Below are 27,535 nucleotides of genomic sequence, written 5' to 3' on the forward strand. Positions count from 1 at the left end.
AACTAAACTATTGGTAGGGCACAAGCTATGCAAGTACAGTGGGCCCTCGCCTTACGCGGGGATCCGTTCTGGATCCCTCCGCGTAAGGCGAATTCCGCCTATGCTCAAGCCCCATTGTAAACAATGGGGCTCGTGTACGCTGGCGCCCCGCGACGGGCTCACGCGCCCATTCAATTGAATGGGACACGCCACCCCTTCCGCCCCGCGGCTTGAGCGTGTATGCTCAAGCCGCGTAAAGCGCGCCCGCGTATGACGCGGGTACGCTGTATAGTTTGTCAGCTTTAATCCTTGGGAACTACAGGCTAGGAAAGTGTTCTGGCAGAAACAGTGGGGAGCCAGTTCCACTTAGTGTCAACAGTCCTGATCTATAGTTTTTTGTGGGTATTTTGGGCTTTGTGGCCATGTTCTAGAAGAGTTTATTCCTGACATTTCGCCAGCTCGAAAAGCCCACAAAAAACTATGGATGCTGGCCATGAAAGCCTTCGACTTCATGGTCCTGAGCTAGATTGACTAAGAAGCCAATTACCTGTGATCGCATTTCGCAGCTTAGTTTTTTGCCAATGAGCTATGGGATTTTCTCTTTTTAAGCAATGCATTATGCCCTGGTGACGCAGTGGTTAAACCCCTATACTGCAGCCATCCACTTGCAAACCATAAGGTTGCGAGTTCAATACCAGCCAGGGGCTCAGGGTCGACTGAGCCTGACATCCTTTCGAGGTTGCTAATTGGGAGCTTATTGGGAGAATTAGATAACACCCTGTAAAGCGCTTAGGAAGTGCTTAAGTGCACTGATAAGTGGTATAGAAATATACTACTATTGCTATTGCGATATACAATCCATTGTTTATGCTTCTCTTTTCTTTTTTGAAACAAAATTGCCCTTGCTTTTGCATTGCCCTTTTTTGGACAGTGTCTCTGTAAATACTCTGCTTTTGCTTCTTTTTCCACATTACTTGAAAAGTTAAGGCCTCTGGGCCACTTACAGGAACCCTTAAAATTATAAGAAAACCATGGCAACCAAATGTACAGTAGTAAGATTTTTTGGTTCTGACATGTCAAAGTGTTGTGTTTAACAAAAGGAGCTAATGTCTGTGTTTAAATGGTCTGTTCTCATCATATGGCTGCTTACAGCTCAATCAATCTCTTATTATGATTATTATCAGACTTATTCAGGCAGAGGCAGTTGTGCCACTATTTCTCATAATCAGCCCTTGAGCCAGATGTAATTTGCAATTTGTAGCATTGTATTTTGAAACAATAATGCATTAAAATGTGCAGAGCTTGGAATTATAAGCATTGCAGTCAAGAAGACCCACTGGAGAGCATCTACTGCCTGAATGCTCCCTCCCAAACAATCACAAGTGGACACTGCTGATTTTAAAAGGGCCATAATGTAATTTTATTAGTGCCTAATTTGATTCAGACTTCTTACCATCCAACTTGATCTAATTTCACAGGCTTTATAGTCGAGTGGCGATAGAATGTGTACAAATTAGTCAATTTCATGCATTTTTTACATGCCAAGTCCTCACTTAACAGGTTGTCCTGTGAGCTTGATGTTACTTAAACATGCTATTAACCACTAATATTAAAGCCAGCAAACTGTCTCCAGTAAGCCCCCAAAGGATAGCCTTGTTTCCATCATTTGATGGGGTGTGTTGAAAGAATAGTTTCAAGATGCAAAATATCTGACCGTACCTAGTCTATTGGCACCCTAAAATTCCTAAGGGTTACTGGTAAATGTCAATACAGTACTTTCTTTTTGGCATTTGCATGTCAGACATACCTACTGTTGACTCATAGATGTGATGAAACTGACTTGGCTATTCCTAGACAAATGAAAATGCTTCATATTTTTAAAGGCTAAAATTGGCTCCCAAGTTGAGTCTGTTTTCCTTCTCTTATTTACTGCTGCTTAATAGCTGTCTTAACATCCTGCTGCTTGGATCTCTACAGAGATCTAAGTGTTTAGTTAGCTAACAAAGCACTACAGCCTTGATTGGATAATAGTGACTGAAAAGACAGCATTTCTAAGTGCATTAAATGACAGTAATATAAGGAAATGTTGTCCATTAAGAGTGCCTTACCCATTAAAAGCAGGTTTAACTTGTTCAGATCTTCATGATGTTATTTTTAAGGAGGAAAACACACACTCTGTAGCTGGGTTCCATGTTTAGTTCACACCAGCATATCAAATCTGATACAGCCAGGGCCACTGAATATCCACATATATTAAAATTAGAAATTCTTGTTTTGATATTCCCAATCAGTTTTTAAAATGTTTGGATTTTATATCTCCATTAAACTCCAATGATCTTTTTCTATGGTTCCTGTCATCACTGCTGATTACTAAGACTCTTATGCCTCAATAGAAGCTTTTCTCTTCATAATCCTCCCTCCTTGATTCAGTCATTGAAGCAGCAACCTCCTATTTAACACATTACAGTTCACTCTTTTCATGTAATTTTTGAGAGCTTCCATTCAACTATATTAGTTTTAAATGCATAGAACACAATGCATAGAATACTAATGCATAGAACACAAATGCATAGAATACTAATCATAAACCCATATAAAATTTATTATTTAAAAAGCTGTTATATCTCTGTCTTTTTCATTATGAAAATCCACTTTAGATCAAAAACTCAAGCAAATAACAGTACATAAAGGATTGTTTAGAAACAGATGCTTAAAACCAACAGAATATACAGTAGGCCCTTGGTATCTACTGTGATTTGGTTCTAGGACCACCTGTGAATACCAAAACCCATAAATGCTCAAGTCCCATTAAATGCAATGGCATAGTAAAATGATGTCCCTCATATAAAATGGCAAAATAAATTATTTACTTTTTGGATATTTTCAAACCATGGGTGGTGGAATCTGTGTATAAAAAAATTGTGTATACAGAGGGCTGACTGAATAGGTCATGTGTTAATACCATTTTTTCCTCTTGGATAAATTTAGTCTCTACCAACAAAAAGACATGGCTGACGTCCAAAGAATGCCTGATAGTTTTGTTGATGCTCCAGGGGAAAGTCGTTTCCTAATTTAGGGGCCTATACCTAGGTGGTACTTTTTAGTGGGCATTTCTGTGCTCTTTTCTCATTATGCAGTCAACGCCTACTTTAGTTACCTTCAGTATGGCCTCTTCCTTCAGTTTTTGAACATTGTTCCTGACCATTACCCTTGCTGTCTGGGGTTAGTGGCTTGTATTCCAAAACATTTCAACAGTGCCATATTGAGTCAGATTTCCTTAGCTGATACTTAGAGTCCTAGTTTCACTTGAGTGGGTGACAGTGGAAAGATAACTCAGAGGTGTCCTCGTCCATATTTACTACATTTGCTACCCTAACCTCTGGCAAAGGCTGTGGCATCTTTACCAGGTTTTTATCATCAGCTCTCATGAGTACAGCTGATACTTAATTGCTTGGCATTTTAAACAAAGCCTCTGAGATTGCCTGAGCCATACCCTTTCAGATCTCCTCTGGATGTAGGTAAGTATGTTGGTCTCCTCATCCGCCTCCTCAATGCCCATGTTTCCAGAAGGCTCTGCTGCCTGGAGGATTGGCTCCTGATTATCTTCTGGCCACAGTCTCTGCTGATAATGTCAGAACAGAGCAGGGTCCTCTCCTGAGTCCTCAGCCAGGCTGGGCATGACATTATACACAAACGTTAGGTGGAATAGGCATGTCCCTTGGTTAGGGTTGGCAGTAATTTTTTTCTACATGAGCTTGTAGAGGAGGGAGATTGGGGAAAATATCCAGATGAGCCAATTCTGTGTTATTGTCACAGAGCAACAGCAATACGTTCACACTGACAGAATGGACTACGCACATCTAGGCAAATGTCTTCAGGATGTAAAGGTTTTTATCAAATTGTGTATGAAACATTGAATTGTTGGGACTGATTTCCCTGCTGCTATTTCCTTTTCAGTTGCAGAATTATCTATCTTCTTCTGAGTCATTTCTCAGGATAAATGGTTTCCCAGTTTGCAAAAGCAGACACACACATATTCATGCATTTACAAGTGAACGTAAACCTGCATTCCCCTACTGTCCTTTTCTGTGAGGAAAATGTATGCTGTGGATTTCTGGGTCTTGAACCCCTAGTGAGTTGCCATGGTAACCAATTGCCAACCTGAAACAAGAACCTAACTGGGCAGTTGTTTAGGGAGCCATATTTGTAGAAGGCAGCAAGTAGGAAATCTTGTGGCGGGTGGGTGGAAGCAAGTGTGGAAAAGTAAGAAATTGCTGTGTAGGAGAAATGAAGGACAAGAGAATGAAGGGCAGGACTTGCATTAAGCTGTCATATAAACTAGGAAATATTTTTGAAGAGTGGTGTTTAGCATAGCACGCATACGCTGTCTGCAGAGAACGCCGTCAGCTCACTGAGATCTGAAACACAGCCAGGGATGTGATCCCGCTTCTTTGCTCTACACATTACACATTGATTGTCCCTGTGAATAGGTCATCTGCACAGAGTTTATCTGAACATGGGTAGGGTTGCCATTTTGTTTCATGAATAACGTTCACATTTTTTTTTAAGAATTCCAAGGCAGTGAAAAAGCAGTTCTCAAATCTCTTGTTGCAGGGATATCCAAATGAAGAGGAAACACATTAGATGAAACATTCATGGGACACCCGCCTATTACTTGTACATTCTTTGTTTTTGTTAACTGCTCTCAAGTCAGCTTCGATCTGTGTCAACCTGTGAATGAGGCATCTCCAAGATACTCTACCCTCAACAACCTTGCTCACTTCCTTCAGACTTAGGGTTGTGTCCTCTTAGATTGAGTCCATCCATCTGGTATGCAGTCTTCCTCTGTTTCTGTTGCCCTCTATCTTTCCAAGCATTATGTCTTTTCTAGTGAGTTATGTCTTCTCATGATGTGGCCAAAGTATAACAGGTCCAATTGAGTTATCTTGGCTTCTAGGGAAGGTTCATATCCTATTTGCTTTTGTACCCATTTGTTTGTCTTTTTAGTGATCCACAGTATCTGCAGAACTCTTCTCCAGCATCACAACTCAAATGAGTTGATTTTCTTTCAATTAGTTTTCTTCACTGTCCGGCTCTTGCATCCATACATAATGATGGAAAATACTATGACATGAATTTTAGTGTTCAATTGTATATCTTTGCAAATGTTCTAGTAACAGATTATCCAAGTAACTTCATGCTGGTTCAAGAAACACTAAAATAATTAGCTTCTGTGTCAGTGAAGTGGTGAATCCGCTCCAGGCTTTAGTCCACATGATAAAAGAGCTATTCAAGGTGCTGAGCTAAACCACAACTATATCCAGCACCTTGAAATGTTGAAGCTCCCTTCCCTAGACAATGGACAGCCTGCTTCAACAGATTTTTTTTAAACTACACTTCCCATAATTCCTGATTTTTGAACATGGGTGGAGATGATATGAAATGTGGCCCAAAATGTCTGGGTGGCACTATATTTGGGAAGGCTGGTCATGGACAACCATCATCCTGTTCAAAAGATACACATTTCTGCCTCCTACTGTGTGTGTATGTGCCTTCAACTCTCCTATTGACTTATGATGGCTCCATCAATTTCAGACTATTTTCATATTCAGAAATGGTTTGCCATTGCATTCCTCTGAAATACAGCCTTCAGTGCCTGATATCTGAGAATATAGACCAAGTCTATGAAAACTCATGCTGCAACTTCATTCGTACAATTAGTCTTAAAGGTGCTGCAAAATTCCTTTGGATATTGAAGTAATATTCCAGAGTAACATGGCTATCTCAACTGATCTGCTCTATTGGGAGGAACCATAGGATTCAAGTCTATTAGTATGGAACAGTGTGTGACATAAAAGGATACTCTTTGTAGGTCCAGGAATCTAAGGGGGGAGTTAAATAGAAAAGATAGTTTCTTAGGTGTATAAATCATTGGGATGCCTGAAAAATTAGGTGTATAAATCATTGGGATGCCTGACAGAGATGCCTGAAAAATTTCCCCAAGCCAAGTTTTGAAAGAGTACTTTAAGGGTGTATTAAAGTACCGCCTAAGAATAAAGTGAGCTTTAAATGCAACTGAATTCATTGTATATTGTATTTTCATGCTATCTAAAGACAGCTTTGATTGAAAATTCATTAAATTCTTTAGGCATCTATAGGTTTGATCTATTTTCTTTAGGTTCCAGGGGTTAACAACAGTAGTTAAATCACTTCTCACCAAAAAAATTCTAAGAACCAGTATTTGATTGATTGATTTGAATTTTATGTCTCATGCAACTTCCCCAGAGTGGTTGACAAATAGTTTAAAATGACACAAGCATATTTATAACAAAAAGGCCCTTAATGGTAATTTAAAAATACTCAGACGAACTAAAAATGAAAATCAAGAACATTTTTTAATAAAAAAACTTTTTAATGTTTCAGAACATTTTAATTGGAGTTTAGTTTCAAGGTTGCTCATTTTCCTCTTTGTTCTAAATGTTCTGAGATTATGTAGGACCATTATTTTACTTTCACTTACAAATTGTTGAATGTGTATAACATAAAATGCCATCTGTTTTGACTGTAGAGGGGAAAATGCTACACTGATAGTTAAAAAGGCCTTGATGGCAACCTAAATGGTTTGCTTCAGTGTTTTAAAAATGTAGCAGTACAGTATTGCTTATTATAGGGGAAATGGCATGCCATGGAGAAGAAAAATATGGATAGAATTTCAGATATTAAAAAAATAATATTTTTATTTTATTTTATGCTTACTTTAAATCAGCTGCATTGTTTAAGTCAGTTTTGTAGGTGTTTTTTATCACCTGGAACATGCTTCTTCTGTTGCTCTTTTATGTTAATGATTTGTCTAATGACAGTGATCTCATCAGTACCATGTCAAAAGAAAATCCATTTAGCAGATTACATGGTCATTATTTTTATGGTTATCAGTTTATTTTATTTTTCCCAAAGAGGTGTTGCATGTGTTACTTAGACAGTTAAAATATAAACAGCACATATCCTTTCCTGCCACAGTTTGAAGCAAAACCAAGAAACGACTGCATACCCTCCCACATTTCACAGAGCACATGTGGCCAAGCAGCATCAGAGCGTGGTCAAGATGGCAAAAGTTGTTAAGGAGGAAGAACATACAAATTAGGAAAGGCTGCAACAGTTTGTGTCTGACCCTACTGGAAAGCACAAGATTCTGTTCACCCACCCAGTCACCCTGCACTAACTGAATACAAACTACTTTTGAATTTTGAAGTCAGTTTGCAGCAACTGAAGTAAGATGAAGACAAAGAGGGAAAGGGGAGGAAGGGACAATTTAGAAGCATCTGAAAAAGTAGGATGGTAGAGATTAATTGGAATTGTCCCTGTCAAATCAGATTACTTAGTTGCAGGGTATGCTGTTGTAGTTTTCAGTGGCTCTCTTGGTTTCATATCTAATTTGGTCATGCTTGTTTTTTATTGATACCACAGATAGGTCCTAGGAACCACATACAAAATCTACCACAGAACGTTCAATTTATACAGTTGATTATTTTAATGCAATGCACCTGTTCTCATACAACACTCCTTACCCTGCTATAAAGTTTGCCTTTGCTTAATTTGCTTATTTTGTACTTTGTCATCTACCTTGTGATGGCTTTCTTGCAAGCCTGGATTTATTTTGCAACTCAAGTTAGTTTTCCCCAATTGCTGCTGTTTGATACCAATGGGATTAGGAGAACAATGTAACTAGGATATTTAGGATTTACTGTATGTTTAAAAACAAATGTGTGGATCAGCTACTAAGGCTGAATCTGCACTGCAGAATTTATGCAGTTTGACATGGCTCAGTGCCATGGAATTCTGGGATTTGTAGTTTTATGAGGCATTTAGCCTTTTCTGTCAGAGACCTCTGGTACCACAACCAACTATAAATCCCAGGATTGCATAGCTAAAGCAGTGTCAAAGTGCATTATTTCTGCAGTGCAAATGTCGCCTGGGTTGTTCCCAGTAGTTTCTAAAGAGTGAAAATCTGGCTCAGTTGAACCTGCTGGGAATACAAACTATTATCTAGTAGGTTTGGATTAGGGGAAATATTGTTAAAACCAGTCAAGGAATGCAGCTGTGTGGCTCACTGTTAAACTGACTCTGCTGAGTTTGAAATTTTTATTTCTAGCCCAGTTTTCCTGCTACAGTGGAATGTACCATTGCCCTTGTCAATATAGAGCTATATATTAGTTTTTACCCCATTTTAGCATTTTGGTATGTATTCTTGATATTTGAAGTGTGCTGCAACTACCCAAAGTTCCTCTGCTAGAGTGGAGGTATAAGAACTGACAGAACTAGAAGTTTCTTCAGAGTGCTTTCCCTTAAGATTTAGCTTTTTTGCTGTGCCCTTGTTTCAGCTTCTGCTGATCAGTATTAAATGATGACTTAAATTAATTAAAGGCAAAGGTAAAGGTATTCCTTTGACAAGATTGTCTAGTCATGTCTGACTTTAGGGAGTGGTACTCATCTCTGTTGATAAGCTGAAGAGCCAGTGTTGTCAAAGACTAGCATGTCTGCATGGAACACTGTTACTTGCACTTTTATATGCTTTTAAACTGCTAGGTTGGCAGAAGATGGCACTGGTGGGAGCTCACGCTATCACACAGCGTTTGGGTCTCGAACTAAGATGTCAGAGTCAGCATCTTAACTACTGAGCCACTATGTCACTTTATGAATTAAGGAGACCACAGATCCCATCTGATCTTGGAAGTTAAGCAGAGTTCGCCCTGGTTAGTACTTAGAGGGTAGAGCACCAAAAATAGTAGGTGCTGTAGGTTATATTTCCGTGGAAGAAACTGACAAAGCCATCTCTGAGTATTCTTTGTCTAAGAAAGCCCTATGAAATACATTGGGCTGCCATAAAGGTACATACACACATGAATGAATGAATGATCTACTCATATGTGTGCTCATTCTATGCTTCCTGATATTTTGCTGCCTTTTCCCTGAGATTGTGATGTTTTTGCTAGCTGTTTTTGTCCCTGAATTTGTAGAGTTATATTAATTTCAGCAGAATAACCTGTACTGCAAAAATAATTTGTAGTCAGAAATGGTTGCTGATCTACTGCAAATGATCTACTGGTAGATTTGTCTACCTTCTTTCTGCTCGCCACTGATCTAGGAAGTTCATGAACAATGAGTACAATACCCATTTAGCTTGTTTGGATTGTCTTGTTTCCATACAATTGCCACAAATTAGTGGAGATGAAGACTGAAGTGGAATCTAGTTTTGAAGAGTTCATAGGTATGCCGAAGTGTTTTTTTTTTTACCTTTTCTTTGACTGAAGGAAAGGAAGGGGTTGACATAACAACCCTGGAGTATCATGATAATTAGTGAACAAGATTTTGCCCGCTCTTTGTCATCATTTTCTCACACTTTGGGACAAGCAGAATATTTTTAATTTGCAGCCACTGCTTCAATCTGTCATCAAACTAATTCTTTTTTTAAAAAAATGTTTTTTGTTCTACTAGTCCATGATAATTGTAAATTAAGGAAAGGGAAAACACTGGAGTGTAATATTTGGTTTGTTGGTATTTGATAATATAATTGTGTCTAGAAATGGAAAATACATTAACACTGAGCAAAAAATGCCATTTTGCAGTATCTGTAGAGAAAGAGAAACTTTACATTTATCTTGATTATATTTTCCTCACTGAGAACTAGCCTTTCCCCCACTACCCTAGGGAGTTTATTTAAAGGGGGAATCACAGATTGTCATCTGCGTTATTATGGTTTGACTGTTATTTAGAAAACTGAGATGCAAAACAAATGCATCAGAATTTAGCTGAGGGTTTAATTCTGGATTTAATGTATGTTAATTTTATATTTTGCTACCTCACTCTTCCATTTTATAACATACCATTAATGATCAAGAGTTTTCTGGTTATTTTTCCAGAGATATGTGTTGGAAGGATTGAGAGACCCCAGTCTTTGTCCATGTACATATCTTTGATGTGGTGCTTGTTGCAGCAGTGAAAAGCTGTGGGTGTTCTTAGAAGAGGGTGGTGGCATAGCATATGGGGCATCCCTTCCAAGTGCTCACTCTCCAATTTCTTTATGTGTTTTTAGGTAGAATATTCAAAATCTTCTTTTTACAGGTAGCAGTTACAAATACTTGTAGCTGTTTTATGTTTTTAGTGAATTTGGTTGCCAATGTCAAACTACACTCCCCCAGTTCTGATCTAACAAAAAAACTGTGGCTTATATGATAATAATAATAAAAAAACCAGACGTAAGATCTGGGGCTGAAGGAGGAGAGGTTGAATATGGAGGCTCAATATCCATTCTCATCCTAAGCAATCCTAAGCAGTTTGCCTCTCTGAAAGATGTTGTCTTGTTTACAGTGAAAAGAAGAAATAGGCTGATAAGAAGAAATGGGCTGAGATGTACCTTGTACATCAAGTTATGTCCAGGTAGTGGTATAACATGAGTCAGCTCTAAAAGAGGGAGAAGAGTAATAGAGATGCGAGAATGTAGGCCATTGTTGTTGTTGATGTTTCTGCTGCTACTGTTGTTATGTGCATTCAAATAATCTCTGATTTACAGTGACCCTATTGTCAGGTTTTCTAGACAAGGTTGATTCAGAGAAGGTTTGACAGTGTCTTTCTCTTAACCTGAGAGAGTGAGTGTCTTGGCCAATGTCATCCACTGGTTTTCTATGGCTGAGTTGGGATTTTAACCCTTGCATCACAGAGTCATAGCCCAAGACCCAAACTAGTACACCACATTGTTTCTCAAATATGGTGACATGTACCGTCCACTCACCTTATCCACAGATTCTGCATCCACAGATTCCACAATCCATGGCTTGAAACTATCTCCCCCCCCAGAAAAAAAATTCCAAAAAGCAAACATTGATTTTGTCATTTTATATAAGGGCTATAAGGGCATTTTACTATGCCATTGTATACAATGACACTTGAGCGCCCATGGATTTTGACATCTGGGAAGCAGAGCCTGGCAGATACCAATATTGGCATAGAAATCTGGTCAGTTAAAGTACAACAGTTTTTAAGACTGGACTGTCAAAAATGGATATTCATTTGATATTTGGATTGGCACTCCACACATGTGCCCTATGCTTGAGTGTCATCTTATAATGAGCATACAGTTTCATATGCTGCATGTCCAAACACACACAATTATTGTTTGCTTTGACAAGTTAGAATTCTTGTTTTGTTATTAACAGGTTTGGCAAACATCGAAAAGATGACAAGATTGAAAAAATAAAAGTGCAGGAAGCTGTTACTTCAGAAGAGGAGAGAATACGAATGAAGCAAGAACAGGAGAGGTAGACATGAGTCTTTTGCTTAAACCTTGGTTGAGCATATTTTTTACACATGGCTATTTTTAGCTAAAGAATTTGCAATCTGTTGGAGTTCCTTTTTGGTCAAATGAGTCAGATACAAATGTGTTTGTAGAGCTCATGTAACTAATGGGAGAGAGCAGAATTTATATTGAACATCAGCAAAGATAATTTGACTATATTCAGAAGCTGTTATGGCAACGAGGCATCTGTTTCATAGTTTTGTTTTGTTTTTTCCTCCTTTATGGGGGCAAGTGGAGTAATAAGTACACCTGTGCTAGAATTGATTGTCTAGACCCTTTCAAAAACATTAATATTTATATGAAGTTGGAATGAATTGTGTATTTGTTTCTGAAAACCTTTGCATATCTACTTTTGTTGCAAGCTGCTTTTATACTGTGTCATAAATTGAATTGAAAATTTGATCACTGGAAATAAATTTCACTGGAGATCAACCATTTCCTGTCGTCATGTAGTGTCGTGTAGATTCAGTAGCAAGCTATTTAAAACAAAACTAGATTTTGATACTTTTATCCAGTTCCAGTAATTATGGTCTTAGTTTTTCAAATGTCAAGAACACAATCAGGTATGATGAGTTCAGTGTGCCCACTAACTTTTTCACTAATACCTGTTTTTCTGCTCTGTGCAGCTTGTTGTAATTTTGCACACAAGGTGATGTTGTGGACATGGGTTGTGTGCCTTCTACTTTGCAGTGGATAGGCTGTCTTATATTTGCTAAATACCCTATGTGTATACATTCATGTTCTCCTATGCATAAGAAATTACTGCATCAGGGTATGTGGCTTCTATAGTGTAATAAATAAGATAAACCTAATTCTTATAAATGCCTATGTTCAAACATAGGACTGCAGTCACAGTCTGTCACTTCTAGCGCACTACCAAGTCACATTGAACCAATTAAAATGATTAGCTTTATGATGTATCAGTACATTGTAAAATACTGCTATTAAGCCCACAATGTTTTACTTCATTATAGTGGAGCTAAATACTAACATGCCTGTTTATAATTCTAAAAATATTAATAAAAATTAGGGCACTGACTAATTGCAATTCACTGCGCTATTGACATTAATGAAGCTTTACCAGTTTAGATTTGTAAGTTTAATTGCATGCTGAACTGCAGTTTGATCCTTTTCTTTAAAAAAAAATTGGGCCCTTAAATTAATTTGGAATACAGATATGTGCATATTTATTTTTATAAGTGGAACTGTGCATCACTACCCATTATGGTGCTGCTTTCTCTCAGTAAACCCATAAGTACTTTATGCTGGATGTTGGCCAATCACTTTCAGTTACAGCATAAAGTAGTTTCTTAGGCTAGGCTCCAAAGGTGTGTGTGTGTGTGTGTGTGTGTATGTATATATATATATACACACACACACATACATATATATACACACATATATACACACACACACTCTTATGTACACACATGGTGGGGTTTTACTTGCTCCCAGTAGTTAAAGCAATGCCTCCGAGAGTAAAGTCCTAAAGTAATCCTGGTAATTACTGATCCATAGGGAGGATTTTCAGAAGTTGAGATTGTAAGAAAAAATTAGGAAAATCTCAATTTCTTTCTTCTATTAGAAGAGGGATAGGCAAGGACCCGTCCACAACCTTCTGCAAGCTGCAAGTCACTAAGAATGTGGAGTATTTTTTTTTCTTTACACAGAAACACAAAAGCACACAAATGCACATAACCCCAAAGTGACTGTAGATTCAATTCTGCCTTTAAAAAAAAAAACCTCTGGTTGTGTAGAATTCAGAGACATTGCCATACAGTATTAGTATGCAATATCAGTATGACATAGGAACCTATGGTGGGGTATAGACTGCCAGAAAGAGGCGGCCAGTGGCCGCCTCTTTTCCACATAACCACGCCTCAGCAACCAAATTGCGCAGCGCAGCTACACAGAAACAAAAGGACCACTAAAAAGCGGCTCCTTTTAGCGCTGCCACAAACTGCCTGCAGCAGCGCAAGCACGTTCCTGCCGCACGCGCCCATCTGGAAGGTGTGCAGCAGTGACGACACAGCTGTGCATCACATGTATACGGCACTGCACAGCTGTGACGTCTTGGTGACGTCTTAGGGTTGTGGGGCATCTGGAAACGGTGCCGCAAGGCAACCCTAGCATGTCCCCAGGACGTGCTAAAGGGCCCCTATGTACAGGGCCAAAAACACCTTTGAGACTGAGCAAAATAAGCTGTAGCATTAGTTTTGTAGTTTCCTCAGATACATTTGAAGAAGTAGACTATGACTACATCCACACTGCAGAGATAATCCAGGTTGACACCACTCTAACTGCAATGGCTCAGTGCTGTGGAGTTCTGGGAACTGTAGTTTTTAGAGACATTTAGCCTTCTCTGTCTGATAGCTCAGGTACCACAGCAAACTACAATTCCCAGAATTCCATAGCAATGAGCCACAGCAGTTAAAGGTGTAACAACTGGATTATTTCTACAGTGTGAATGCAGCCTAAGTGCAAAAGCTAATGCTACTACTTTTTTGTTCTGTTAGGCTTAAAGGTGCTACAAGATCCCATTACATACTTTCCCTCTGTTGTTAGTTGAGAATCTCTTTTCCTTGAAGATTCCAGAAGCAACATTTCTCCTTGTTTCTGACAAATAAAAATTAAAAATGAGGGATACTGGAGATGATTTTAGATAGTCTGGGGCCATGAAAAAAATAGATGATGGACATGAGTAGATCATGTATCCCTCATACCTATAGCAGATGTCTAGCTTTGAATGTTAAAGATCTATGACAAGTGACATAAGAAACTACCTGTTGTTCTACATGGCTCCTTAGTGCATTCACAGCTCTCTGTATTTTATTTCTGCTTCTCAAAGGAGGAATGGAATTAAATATAAACATGGGCTGAAATCCAACAGTGGGCTTGCACACAAATGCTATTACTTTCATCCACCCACCAACTTTATGCAGTTTCAATGGAAACAAGGGCCTGTTACAGACTGCCAAAATAAAGCTGCTTCGGGTCTCTTTGGAGGTATGCTATTTAACTGATGCATGGGTCCTAAGAGTCCGGAGGTCGCACCAAAGCCACACTCCATTCCTAACACTGGAGTGCAGCTTTTGGTGCAGCTTCCAGATTCTTAGGATGCATGCATCATTTAAGCAGCATACCTCCAAAGAGACCCGAAGCAGCTTTATTTTGGCAGTCTGTAACAGGCCAAGAATATATTTCTCCACAGTAGAACCATATTGTCGGTTAAAAGTGAATCAGTAAGAACCAGAGACAGAATTTGGTACCTAATTACTTGTAAGAACTAAGTGATTTGTTGTGTTAAGAGATGCAATAATCTATCATATAATTTAGCTTTTTAAATCTATCATATAATTTAGCTTTTTAATATGCGATGATAGCAATGTTTTGCTCTGAAGTTATCAAGGGTTAACTGTATTTATCATGTTAATAATATAACATGCAGACTTGTCTGGAATATCACAACTCCAGTGAATGCTTTGCAACTCTTTATTACCATTGAGTGTATGTTTCACAACCCTGGATTACCACTGAGAGAGCAGGGATCTGCATCTGATCACATCTCTCCCAATGAATTTATGTGGTTTTGCAAACATATGTAATCTGCATGTAATTTCTGTATTTTCAGTATTTATGAGAAGAGCTATCCTTGGTGACGGTCAGGGAACCATAAGAGAGGGAGGATTCTCCATTTTCTAAGCCTTCCAGCCAGAGTAAAATATCAGAGAGACAGTTATTCCTGGATTCCACCCATGTTCTTGCTCATTTGTTTCAATGGAGAGGAAATTCTCTTATATTATTTTCAGTTCTGTACTGTCTTAGAGGAGCAAAGTAGCTTTGGATCCTGTTGATTCAAGGGACTTCCAGTGGAAATATTGCCATCAGTAGATGCTCACAGAAGTTTCTGTACCAGGGTGGTCATGATATTTTTGCAACCTGAACCCCCCCCCCTTGGTTAATAAATCTAGAGTTAAGATTGTTCTTAACCCAATTACACACCCCAATTTGTGGCAGTTTTTAACTGCTTGCAGACTGTCTGACTGCACTTTCCAAAGCTCTGGGAACAAGTTCTCTTTGCTTTGAACAACAGCTTTACTATGGGGTCTGATTTTCTTCACTATTACTCTTTGGTTCCTGCTTTGTCTGAAGTATATGCATGCTCCCAGTGAATAGTGAAGCACAGTATAAATCGTAGGTTTTTTATACTTGCTGCTAAGGGGGCTTTATTTATATAGGTTAGTTGGAAATTTCTATGTGTCTAAGTATATTGCAACACCATTGTGCTAGGCATAGCTGATGATGTATAAATCCTTAATACAGTTGGCCCTTCCTTATCCACTGATTTTTTATCAATGGATTCAAGCATCCACGGCTTGAAAAAATTCCCCAAAAGTATAATTTCCAAATAGCAAACCTTGATTTTCCATTTTATATAAAGGACGCCATTTTGCTGTGCCATTATATTTAATGGCACTTGAGCATCCACAGATTTTGTTATATATGGAACGAAACCCCAGCAGATAACAAGGGCCCACTGTAGTAGTTGGTGATGACTGGTATTTCTGTGCTAGAATAATGAAATAGAACATATTTTGGGTATGCTCTTAAGAAAAGATATTTGCATTTCAACATAACCTAGAAAGTGGTTTATGTTTTTGGAGATAGCTGCAGAGAAGCAAATAGACAAGCACTCAGTGGACAGTGATCAAGTTATAGAATCAATAATAAAATTGGAAGGTACCCCAAGAACATTGCAGTCTAACCCCAATTCACTGCTGAAGTATCCATGGCCATCTCATTACTGTTTTAAAATCTCCAGTGAAGGGAAGTTGACTTTCCAAGGCAGTCTATTCCACTGTTGAACAGCTCTGACCATCAAGAAGTTCTTCTTAATGTTTAATTTGATTGTCCTCTCTTGTAATTTGAATCCACTGGTTTCAGTCCTAATCTTGTAGAGCAGTAGAAAACAAGCTCATCCCACTGTCCACATGATAACCCTTAAGATACTGAACAATGGCTGCCAATTCACCACTCAGTTTTCTCTTCTCCAGGCTAAACACATCAATTTCCCTCAATTTATCCTCAAAGCACTCGGGTTCCAGACATTTTACCATTTTGGTTGCCCTTTTCTGGGTAAAGATGGTTCCCTCTCTGTTTGGTAATATATTGGTAAACATGCACACATGCACACATACATCTTACTGCCTTATGATAAGAACTCAGATCTGTTAAAATAGTGCACCTAACATTTGTTACTCCTTGTACACACAAGGCATGCAAAACAGCACAATAATTATATTATGTGGCTGCAATTTTGGTTAATCCTTGAAAAATTAGAGAATCCAATAAAATTTTCTTTCAGATATTAGACAGTTTTTGTTTGTTTTTGTTTCTCATTTGTTCTTAATGGTGCAGGTCGCTTAATTTCAGTTTTCCTTGGTCTCTGAATCACTATACCTTTAATGATGAAATCCTTGGGGGGAACCAGGTTGGGTGTAATGAATTTACTATGTATACAGCAGATATGCAACAAAAATCCACAGGGGTTAAAGAACAAGTGGATGTTCCATTAAGAAATCAATCAGTGCCACAATTATATAAAATTATTTTCCTTGACTCTATAATTTTAATAGAATTTGTTTGCATTGTATTTTCCTTGAAGTCGTTATAGTATTTTGTTTTTATTGATTAGAAGACAAGCAAATTAATGTAGCTTAATTTTCCATTGAATGAATTGAATAGAATAAAGACTGCCATTTTATACAGAGAAATAGCCTTCTTACGAACACCATTTCACATAAAGCAAGCAACATTCCTGATGTATATGCAGAAACCTCAGAACAGAATTTTTAGAAAAGGAGGTTTTACGGAAGCCCAAGAATATAATCTTAGAAAATTTATTATTAAAAAGTAAGATGCTGTTAGTTATTACTTTTTAAAAAGTAATACATTAGTACTACAAGAAACTATTTCTTTATCTATTTACAAAATTATACTTAAAAATAGGGGAGGTGGCTAACTTTACCTTAAATGATGCCACAAAACCCATGAAAGATTATTTATTGCACCACACATGACATAGGACATCATTATGTTAGTTTAAAAATAATGCTGTTAAGCCCCCGATAGCCAAAAAAGTAGCACATTGCAAATGATATTCTTTATTGTAATGTGTGTCTTCCAAGAATCTCCCTCCTTGGAGGTCTTTAAACAGAGGCTGGATGGCCATCTGTCAGGGATGCTTTGATTTGGATTTCCTGCATGGCAGGGGGTTGGACTGGATGGCCCTTGCGGTCTCTTCCAACTCTATTATTCCATGATTTTATGACTCTAAGTTCTTGTAACTGTTGTAAATACCAGACATGGACATTGAAAAATATTCCTAGTCCCACATCAGTTTTATCTTTGGCGGGAGTCCTAAAGAGTCTCAAATCAAAAACTATTTCCATAAGTGACCCCTTCTTGAAGGCTGAATTTCAGGATGGTTAGATTATGGCATGATAGAAGCATAGAGGCGACAGGGTGGTTTCCTTGGCTTAAAACTTAATAATTAACCCCTCAGTGAGAATAGATCCACTGTATTAATAGGACTTAACAGTCAAGTGTTGATTAACCAAGTTGATTCAGTAGGCCTGCTCTAAGTGGGACTAAGAATTGGATTTAAGCCCTTGTCACAGTATGCAAAATATGCAATAGGTGCCCGTGATACTCATGAATCATATTCAAGACAGTACTTTGTTTTGCCCCTGCTAACTGGGAAAATAAAACACATCCTTGTGGCTTGAATGCTACAAAATTGTTACATTGCTGAAACAGAATTGCTTACTTAAGTGAAAATGTGTGGATCCCATGCAGCAAATGACTGACCACTAAACATTTATTGTACTACAAAACTGATTTTCTGGAAAAGCTGTAAAGAAGAGATTTGAGAGCTGCAAAAGTTTACATTCCAAATATTTGTAATCTCTGCTTATTGTATTATCTGCAGAGGATTCTAAATTTTGTAAGGATTTGTATCAGTTCTGTGGGTGACAATATTTAGAACTCCCAGCATTATTAATTTGAAACAGTATTGGCAGTCAGGGGGCCTTTTTAAAGATTGCCTTCAGTTTGTAGAAGTTGAAAATGGTGTGTGTGCATCTAAAAAAGTGCCCTCCCCCAAAATGGTCATCTTCAGAAAGCAACTGCCATTTTTGCCTGTTCATCAAATCAATTACTTTTATGTAATAATCCTATTAATATCTTTGCAAAGGTAGTCATTAGGCACCAGTGCTATATGGACATGGAATCTGTCCAATGTCCATCATAGCTAACAAACCAGAAGGGGGAGCTCCTCACACTAGTTTTGTGCCTCTTTGAGGGCTTTACATTACTACGCCATCCACCAAAGGTAGATCCAGAAATCGTCTAACTCTTGCTTGATCAACAGGCAAAAATAGCAGTTGGTTTCTGAAGATGACTATTTTGAGGGAAGGCACATTTCTAGATGCATCACTTGAAAGAAGATGTCCAGGTTTACTTTCTACATACAGTTTTTTTACTGTAAATATGGCATCAGAACTCTATTGGAAGCATGCCATTTAAGAGACCCACTTGACTCTAAACTGAAAAGTGCTATAAAGGTATAGTATATAGTAAATGTTGAGTGAGATTTTAACAGTAATAAAATCACTGGAGCTGGAAGTTAACACAACTGACCAATTATGAAGTGAAGGTTTCAGTTCTGTTTATAACTACATAGCATGGTGGATTTTATTTAAAGTAAAAGTAATACCTGCTCAGCCATGTAAATTAAAAAAGAAAATTATAAAGTATGAGGCAAACATGATTTGCAGATATAAAATGTGTGTGTTTCCAGGATAAAATTCTTGTAGAAGCATGCGCATTGGTGCTAGTTGTAGGCTTCAGGTTAAGTTAAGTAGTGCATTAGAATATGTTTTAGTTTTGCATTGTTAACCAGACACTGAATATCATTTGTTCATTTAAATATAATAAATTTATTTCTACCCCGCCCTTCCATAGATATGATCAGGGCGGCTTACAAAATATAAATGTATTTGAACATAGATGTGCATACACACCATTATAAATAGATAAGACATACTAATTAAAATAACCTATTGATATCTTATCCTGGGGGGAGGTGGTCATTGCATGAGGGTAATTCTCTGTATTGTGTGTATTCCCAAGGGTTGTAAGAGCCTACGCCTCTTAGAGATAATACAGCCTTTCTTCATCTTCCTTTAGTGCCATTAAAACTACAAGCCTTTTGCTGTAAAAAGTATACTAATGAATAGAAATGTTACAACAAGAACAGAAGTCTTGTGTTTTCCCTTCATCATGCATCATCCATTTTAATTAGAGGAAAGGGTAGTGAGCACAGTGACAAGAGTGTGGAATTAAAATCATTAATTGATGTCAAGCTGAAGAGAGGCTGCTAACATGAATTTAGTGACAGCAGGAAGGAAATTAACCTTATTACTTTATTTAGAGCATTAGTTTATTTAATATTTTTCTCTATGCAAATGAAAGTGCTTTATTTATGACAATGGCAAAAGGACAAATAATTCATTAAAATGTGAATATTAATTATTTTGGAGCGATGAATCTTCCAAGATACACATACCTTTACAAGCTTAGATTTTTGTTTTCCAAGACCAGATCTTAACATTTTTCTGTATGAAATAGATCATAGTACTACTGCTTGTACCACAAAAACCACCTGATGCTGAAATGCATCAAAGGATATTTTCATTTACTTTAAAATATACACTAATAGAGTAAAGATCAAAATTGCCTTCCTTCCAATGTTACATAAAGTGTTGATGGGAAAATTGTTCATTTCAGCAGTGAAAGTTTGGTCAAATAAGAGCTAAGGCTTAATGGCACACTAACCTACTCTTGAAAGGAGGATAGCACCATCCTTTCAGATAATTTGTGACCTAAGAGGTCATGATAAAAGAATAGTGGGAGTGTTGTCTTCCAGCAAAGGCCATCTGGAGCTATTAAAATATCAGATGGAGTCAGGCTTTCAACAGCAGGATGCCCTCCTGATGTATTTCTAGAATTCCCAAGGTGGCCATAATATTTTTATTGGGAAAGCCACACTTTGTTTCTTCTGAGCAAAATATTTTCATAGCTCTTGTAGACTAGGCAAAGAGACCAGAGAGTATGAACCCTATTGACTGTAAATAACATTGGTATGTTGCCAAATGGTAATTGCTGTAGTCATTTTTATTGTCATTTTCTTCTGAATCAAATTGAAAATACATTGGCTGTTCAAGAAACAATCAATACAAGTTTTGTGGATGGGCTTTCCCTTTTGCTGGTCATGAAAAATACAAAGAATCTCTATATTGTGTAACTGGTTGAATTCTCAGTCCTGTCCTTTGCCTTCCAGTGATCATCAACCTCACAGCCTGTAATGGTGCTGAGTTTTAGTTTTATTCCAACAGTCTTGATGAACATAACATTTTGCCCCTCCTAAAACTTCTGAGAAAATGTGTGCCTCATGTCAACTATCTCTGCAGTTACAAGGCTTAAGGGGTGTTTCTAAGAAATAAAATGCACACAAACAATATCATGGCAAAGATGTGCATAATGGGAAAAAAGTCACAGTGAAACATGTTGTGGGAAAGGTGCACAAATTTGGTGCACTGCCCAAGTAAAAGCACAAATTAGAAAAAAATGTATAAAAATACAGTTGTCCCTCTGTTTGTGTGGATTTCATATCCACAACCCTCGCTTACTTGTGAGGAACAAACCGAGGGGATTAAAATGGCAGGGCGCCCACACCTGCAGCCATCCACGAACACGTGCTCCCTGTGGGGCTTGAATATGTGTGAAATTTTGTTTTCGCATGGGGGGGGGGAATGGATCCCGTGTGAAAATAGAGAGCTGACTGTATTTGCATTGGAAAATCCACACCAAGCTGTGGCAGAAAACACAAGGATTTGCAATTTGATATGAAACTAGGCTAGAACATGCAGGTGAGAGTCAAATAAACTGTATTAAATTAAGATTGGGTGATTTTCCTATCTCTTCTTTCTTCAAAAGTCAGATACCTATGATCTTTTCTATCTCCACAGAGGTTTGGAAAACAGTGTTTGCTCTTGAGTAGCGATCCTTAACAAGTCATGTCTTACTATGTTACAGTTACACTTAGTAAGTGCAATCATGCTTTGCCAAATACAATTTGTAATCCCAGTAAAGTTGACAGGAGTGCAAAAGGAAAAATGTCAGACTGATAACTAGGCAGATAAACTACATCAGTTGAATTTGGCAAGAGATGATGGAGCAGAGGGGCCGCATTTGATTGTTTATGGAAGAACTCTATATCGGATTCTGTTCACATCAACCTTTGAGTTCTTTGCATGTTGACTGAAGTATGTCAAGGAGCAGTAATGGAAGAAAAGTTGGTTAACTGGCCCATTAGCACAGGATTATCTTGACTCAGAGGGTCTCCAGTGTCCAAAGCAATGGGTTCCCTTCCTCCCAACCTTGCTATTTCAATTTAACTAAACAGGTCTGGGAAATAAACTTTCTTCATGCAAACAATGCTCCAGCTTTCTCCATGCAAACACTGAGCTGTGACCTCTCCCTGTGGGTAACTTGCCCACCTCAATTCTAGTTTTCCCAGGCAGCTCTGAGAGAGTACTGGATGTGTTATAGGCTGTTTGTGCTTCCGGAGGCATGACAGAGTACAAGTATACCTGGAGAGTATTCCAGGTAAACTAAGTATGCTCCATAATCATTTTAACATTGTTCTATAAACAGGAACAGATATTTCCTCATGGCAGGAAGCTAAAAATTATCACAGCATGCAAAGACCTTGGGCAGAATGATCCAATGCTGTCTTTTGTTCACCAGCCATTTTGATTTAAATTATATACCTGACCTGATGTCCAGTGTTTAGAATTCAGAAAATAAAGCAATCAGTGTAAAGGATCATTTATTGAAGATCTACCATAACCTGGCCTCCTAATATGTTTGACATTGGCTATTGTGTCATGGTTAGTTACTCAAAATGATTAAACTGATTCTGCAGACTACAACATTAGTGAAGGAACCATGCACAGCTTCCCAGAGAGACTGTCATGGACTATCCTTAGGCAGACCATGTGTGACCTCAAATCTATATTTGCTAAACGAGTTGTTGAAGGGGAATATACAAGTCCCCACTGGAATAGTCTACAATTATCTAGATGTCATGCCCCACTAGCTTGTGAGAATCCCCCCTGCTCTGTAGCTTCAGTCTACCAAAGGACCTTCCCATTCATTTTCTCCTACTACTGTATCTCCATGGTTCCTGTTATCATATTGGTTCTTCTGGCATCCTTGTGACAAAAGCATAATATAACCAATCAGCCAAAAAGCTGAATACTATCAATACATAAAACACAAAGTCTAATCTAGAGGAAGGGATCCCAGGGCATGTATAAAGTGTTCTTGTCCAAAGATCTGTTATGGTCAGCATACAGAAGTAGAGACCAGCTAGAACCCAATGTACTCTTCTGTTCAGGTGAGTAATAGGTTTAACTTCCTGCCAGCTAGCCCACCTGCATACCAAGTCAAGCTGGTACAGAATGGGAATGACAGTTCTATAGTTCTCCAGATGTCACTGGACTTCAGCTCATCGAAGGCACCCAGCATGCTGTAAACTGCTATTCAGCCACATCTAGAAGGCCTTATAATTTCCATCCCTGGTATAGAAGAAAACACGAATGCTATAGCATGGTGTAGTATGGTATAGAAGGAAACATGCATTTTTTGCTCTTACAAGGCTTGGGACAATGTGAGTATGACGTCTCAGTATTCCAAGCCTGTCACAGTATCAGCCATTCCACAGTCCACTGTCTCCTGACTATGTCCACAACAAATTTTCATGCCAATTGCCCTGGGGATGATGCTTGCAAATAAGCAATTATTAGAATTGAGCTATTTCTATGGTAAAAACAATTGAACATGGGAACAGAGTTGAACTGAATCAGTAAACCCATAAAATCCTCTTTGCACTGTGGGAGTCCAGTATTTTGTTTCTAAAAACACTTAAACATACTATTTGCTCTAATGTTTAAGGACAGTTGCAATTATGTGTATAATCAAAAGGACAGCAGATAGTGTATTCTCAACATGAGTCCATGGCTTTTGTTCTTAGTCAAAATAATAGGCATTAGCAAACTGCTTACACTCCTTTTCATTTTGGTACTATTTGCATTCCTTTGCATCAGTTGTGTATTTTCCCCTTTCAAAATCCATATAGGTAAATGTTGAGTTGCTCTCTCATGTGGCATCATTACAAATGCCCCAAAGCCACCCTAACCTGGCCTACTAGTATGTTTGAAAGAAAGGTGGTGTAAGGGGCTCAAAATTAGTGGAGGCACTTTTTCAACCCTGGATTACTGGGATTCAGGGATTATGATCCCTATAATCTCCAGTCTAAGAGATCCAGGTAGAACATGATGAAAAAGACCTTTACCTGAGAATCTGGAAAGTTGGCACCAATTACAATTACAATCAGCAGGATTCTGATCCAATGTAATGTAGCTTTCTGTATTCCCATGTTGAACTCCCTGGAAAGTGTACCTGTATGAGATATATGTCACTTGCATGCACATTTTTGTCATATTAACATTTGAAATTAGCAGTTTGGATCACTGTGCCTATCTTAAATCATTCCTTTTATTTCTATCCCACCTTTCTCCCAAAAACAGGCCCCCAGCTGCTGAAGTGGAATTTTCAGTATCTCTAGCCATAATGCCATCTTCTATGTCAAATATGTTTGAATTCACATTAATATACCAACATTACACAGTTGGAAGGGTAATTGTGGCAGCATTAGGCAGAAATACACCTTTCTTATTAATTAGAGTTAATGCTCAAAAAGTCAATGAATGGGTGAAATTCTGTTTTCAATTAGTCAATTTAAACTTTTCTATTGATTAAATGAAGTCAGATTTTATCAGTTTGATTTCTTCACAGAAACTATCAAGAAACTGTCTAAAAGACATAAATCAATCTACAAACAGAGGAAGGTCAAAGGTGGATTAGGTGTATGAGAAAGCCTTCACCATATGCTTTTAACACTTAAAGGTTAATGTGAGACTATTGTGTTGTAAAGTGATACTGTTATAATGTGAAAGACATATAAACTAAACAACAGTGATCAGTAATCTTCATGTGGGAAGCATTCATACCTCTGTGAACCAGGGCAAAAACTGTTGTGTGACAGCACATGTGCAGCACATTTTGCCTAATTGACAAAGTAGTCCAACTGTCCAAACTAAGGGAGTTCTTTTGCCTAAATAACAGCAGAATAATATTTTAAGATTTTTGAGTTTGGAGATTATCTCCTATGCAGATAGAACCTATGCCCTGTTCCCACCCTCACTGCCTAATGTCCAAACAGGCCCTTCACAATATCAGAATGACCACCTAGAAAGTATAATGCATGTCACTGAGAAAGGACCAGTTACCTATATTATAGTCAATATTACAATATAAATAATAAAGGTCTCTTCTTTGCAAAAACAAGAGAAGTGTGCCCCCCCCCCCCGGTCTTCTTCATTTTTATGGGATAAGGAATATATTTCTTTATTGCCTCCTCTCTATATCTCAGATATTTCAGTCTAGCATTTAATGATTAAAATATTTACCTGTGGCTAAAAATGTGTTTGCACCCTATTTTTCAAGTGTATTTTTAGCCTTCATTCTCCTTTCCAGAATACAAGCCAAGACCCGAGAATTTCGTGAAAGGCAAGCTCGGGAACGAGACTACGCTGAGATTCAAGATTTAAACAGGACTTTTGGATGTGATGCTGATTCAATGTATGCTGGGATTCCTTCATATCATTCCCCCACAAATAGTGGTACAATGAACAATCGACCACAGAGCCCAAGGGAAGGACCAACAGTTGAAGCACTATATGCCCAAGTAAAGAAAGCCCGCAATTCAAAGTCTTCACCTGCAGACAGGTAGGCACCAGACTACAGTCAATAATCTTCTTCCAATGTCTGTTTTGTACACTCTCTCCTTCTCATTCTCTCTCTCTCTCCTCTTTGGCGGCTGTGGCGGGGGAGGCATGTGAGGTGACTGTTCATCAACTGTAAAGCCAGAACTGCATTTTATTAATGGCTTTTTAAAAGCCTTGAAGAGGAAAAAAAAATATTGAATTCACACAAATCACGTCATAATGGAATGAGCTGTGCAATCTTTTCAGATGATTCCAACCCAATTCATCACCTTATTGGAAATGCTTTTGGACCCAAATTGCACTGTTTAGTGTAATTCAGATTAAAGCCACACTTGGAACAGCCTCTGCAAGTTCAGTTATTGGCAGTTCCAGTAATACGTTTGTGGTATTTGTGGCCAAATCTTTTGTTCGTTTTTCTGGGCCAATGTGTCTGAAGGACAATTGCAAGCTTGTTGCTTTAGGGGCACATGGGTAAAATCCTTTAGCTTACTGTTTCTTGAACCCCAAGCAAGGCTCTTTACTTTACACTGATGCCAAAAACAAAAGAAGCATAGAAGAGGGGAAACATTTTAATTTTGAATTTTGGATGTAACACCATGAGTCATCACACCTAGGCTTCTTCCTGCTCATCTTATTAAGAGTATATATTAAAATCTGGTAATAATGTCAAAACCTACTGCTGAGTTGGTGGTAGGCCTTGATTTAAACTGATGTATGATTTTTTTTTTAGATTGCCACATGACAGCATTGTATTCGAGGGGGGGGGTACAAGAAATCAGTGAATAAAGAAATACAATAAAATCAGAGCATAGAAAGATTAAGAATTTACTTCAGGGTTGTGAAACTTGTAAACATCCAGATATTTTTCACTGCATTTTTCAGCATCGTTGACAATTTGTTATACTTACTGGGGTTGATGGGAGACTTGTGGAAGACTGCAGGTTCCCTCACTTTGGTGTACAGTAGAGTTTTTGACTTCAACTCTCTGAAGCCCCAGCCACCTTGGTCAACAGTCAGGAATTCTGAGGGTGAAGTCCAAAACATCTGGAGGAGCAAATTTTGGGAAATCACTGGTGCACAAGAGCATTTTGGTGACTAACAAGAGTTCTGTGTATCAGGTCCAGTCCTCACCAACTGTAGTTGAAACAAATATGAACAGTTTTGGATGCCTGGAGCCCATTTGCCACTATATTTATATTTGCTGTGGGTCACACCAGAACATCCGGGTGAAATAGATACGAACAGAAAGTCAGTTTGTTTTAAAAACCAGTAAAACCTGATTTTAAACCTGCAAGGTTGTGGAGACACCGTTTACCACCACTACCTCCTTCTCACCCCCTCCTCCCAATGGAGAAATGGGATGAAGAGCTTGGTGGGAAGATTCAAAAACTGCTCTGGGAGCTGTACACAGCCCTTGGTCGACCTGATTCTTACTCCTGTTTCAAGGGTAGACATGCTAAGAAAGGCTTCTATGCTTCACACTCCTGGAGAGTTGCTTCCATTTATAGTAGACAATGTGAACCATTGGTTTGATAGTATTTTACATATTTCTTAGTGACATTTCTTTCAACAGGGGAAGGTCAAAGCTATAACAGTGTTTCAGTATAAAAAGCAAAGGCAGAGGAAACATATTGATACGTTAAGACTAAGATGTAGGTTAGTCTAACAAGGAATGCGAAAAGCCCAAAGTTTCATGCCTTGGTGGAGACTTTAATCTGGATTTCCTGTCTGTCCAACATTTTAAATACATCCCACAAATAAAGTAGCTTCATAGTTTTGTAGAGGCTGTGATCAGCTTGGTATCTGACTTTGCATACTATCTAGTCAAAAAGTAAATTGTGTTTTTTTTAAAAAAAAACATTTACTCCAAATAGCTGTCGGAATATTATTTTAAATATCCCCTTAGGCAGAATCAGCCAGGCAGTAGTAAGGTGTCCTTAGGTTCAGGCCTGTTGTTGCCTTTCCCTGACCCAACACTGCCCTGCATTCTTTGCCTATCATTCTAAGTGCCACAAGAAATAACAAATAACACTCCATTCCCACAAGGGTATCTTACAAAATTTAATTTACAGTGTAGTTACTGTGTGGCACATTGTGCTAGAGCCTAGATGTAATGCCAAGAAGAATTTGACATTTGGACCAAAGGTTGTTTTGAAAGTTTTCATCTGAACAAAATTGTTAGGGAACCTTGTCTAGAATATAAGTATGCAACTGTTAAAAAATGATGGAA

At 38.2% G+C, this 27,535-nt stretch overlaps 1 protein-coding gene across 1 annotated transcript in view; it reads left to right on the plus strand.

Annotated features, from left to right (window-relative positions):
* PARD3 (par-3 family cell polarity regulator) overlaps nt 1-27,535 on the plus strand; it is a 697,528-nt gene that overhangs the window by 525,998 nt on the left and 143,995 nt on the right. The window contains 2 exon segments of the mRNA XM_042472372.1: nt 11,190-11,291; nt 25,055-25,306. Of these exon segments, the coding sequence (XP_042328306.1) occupies nt 11,190-11,291; nt 25,055-25,306 (354 nt within the window).

This window comes from Sceloporus undulatus, chromosome 6, assembly GCF_019175285.1.
Source record: "Sceloporus undulatus isolate JIND9_A2432 ecotype Alabama chromosome 6, SceUnd_v1.1, whole genome shotgun sequence".
Classification (NCBI taxonomy): Eukaryota; Metazoa; Chordata; class Lepidosauria; order Squamata; family Phrynosomatidae; genus Sceloporus; species Sceloporus undulatus.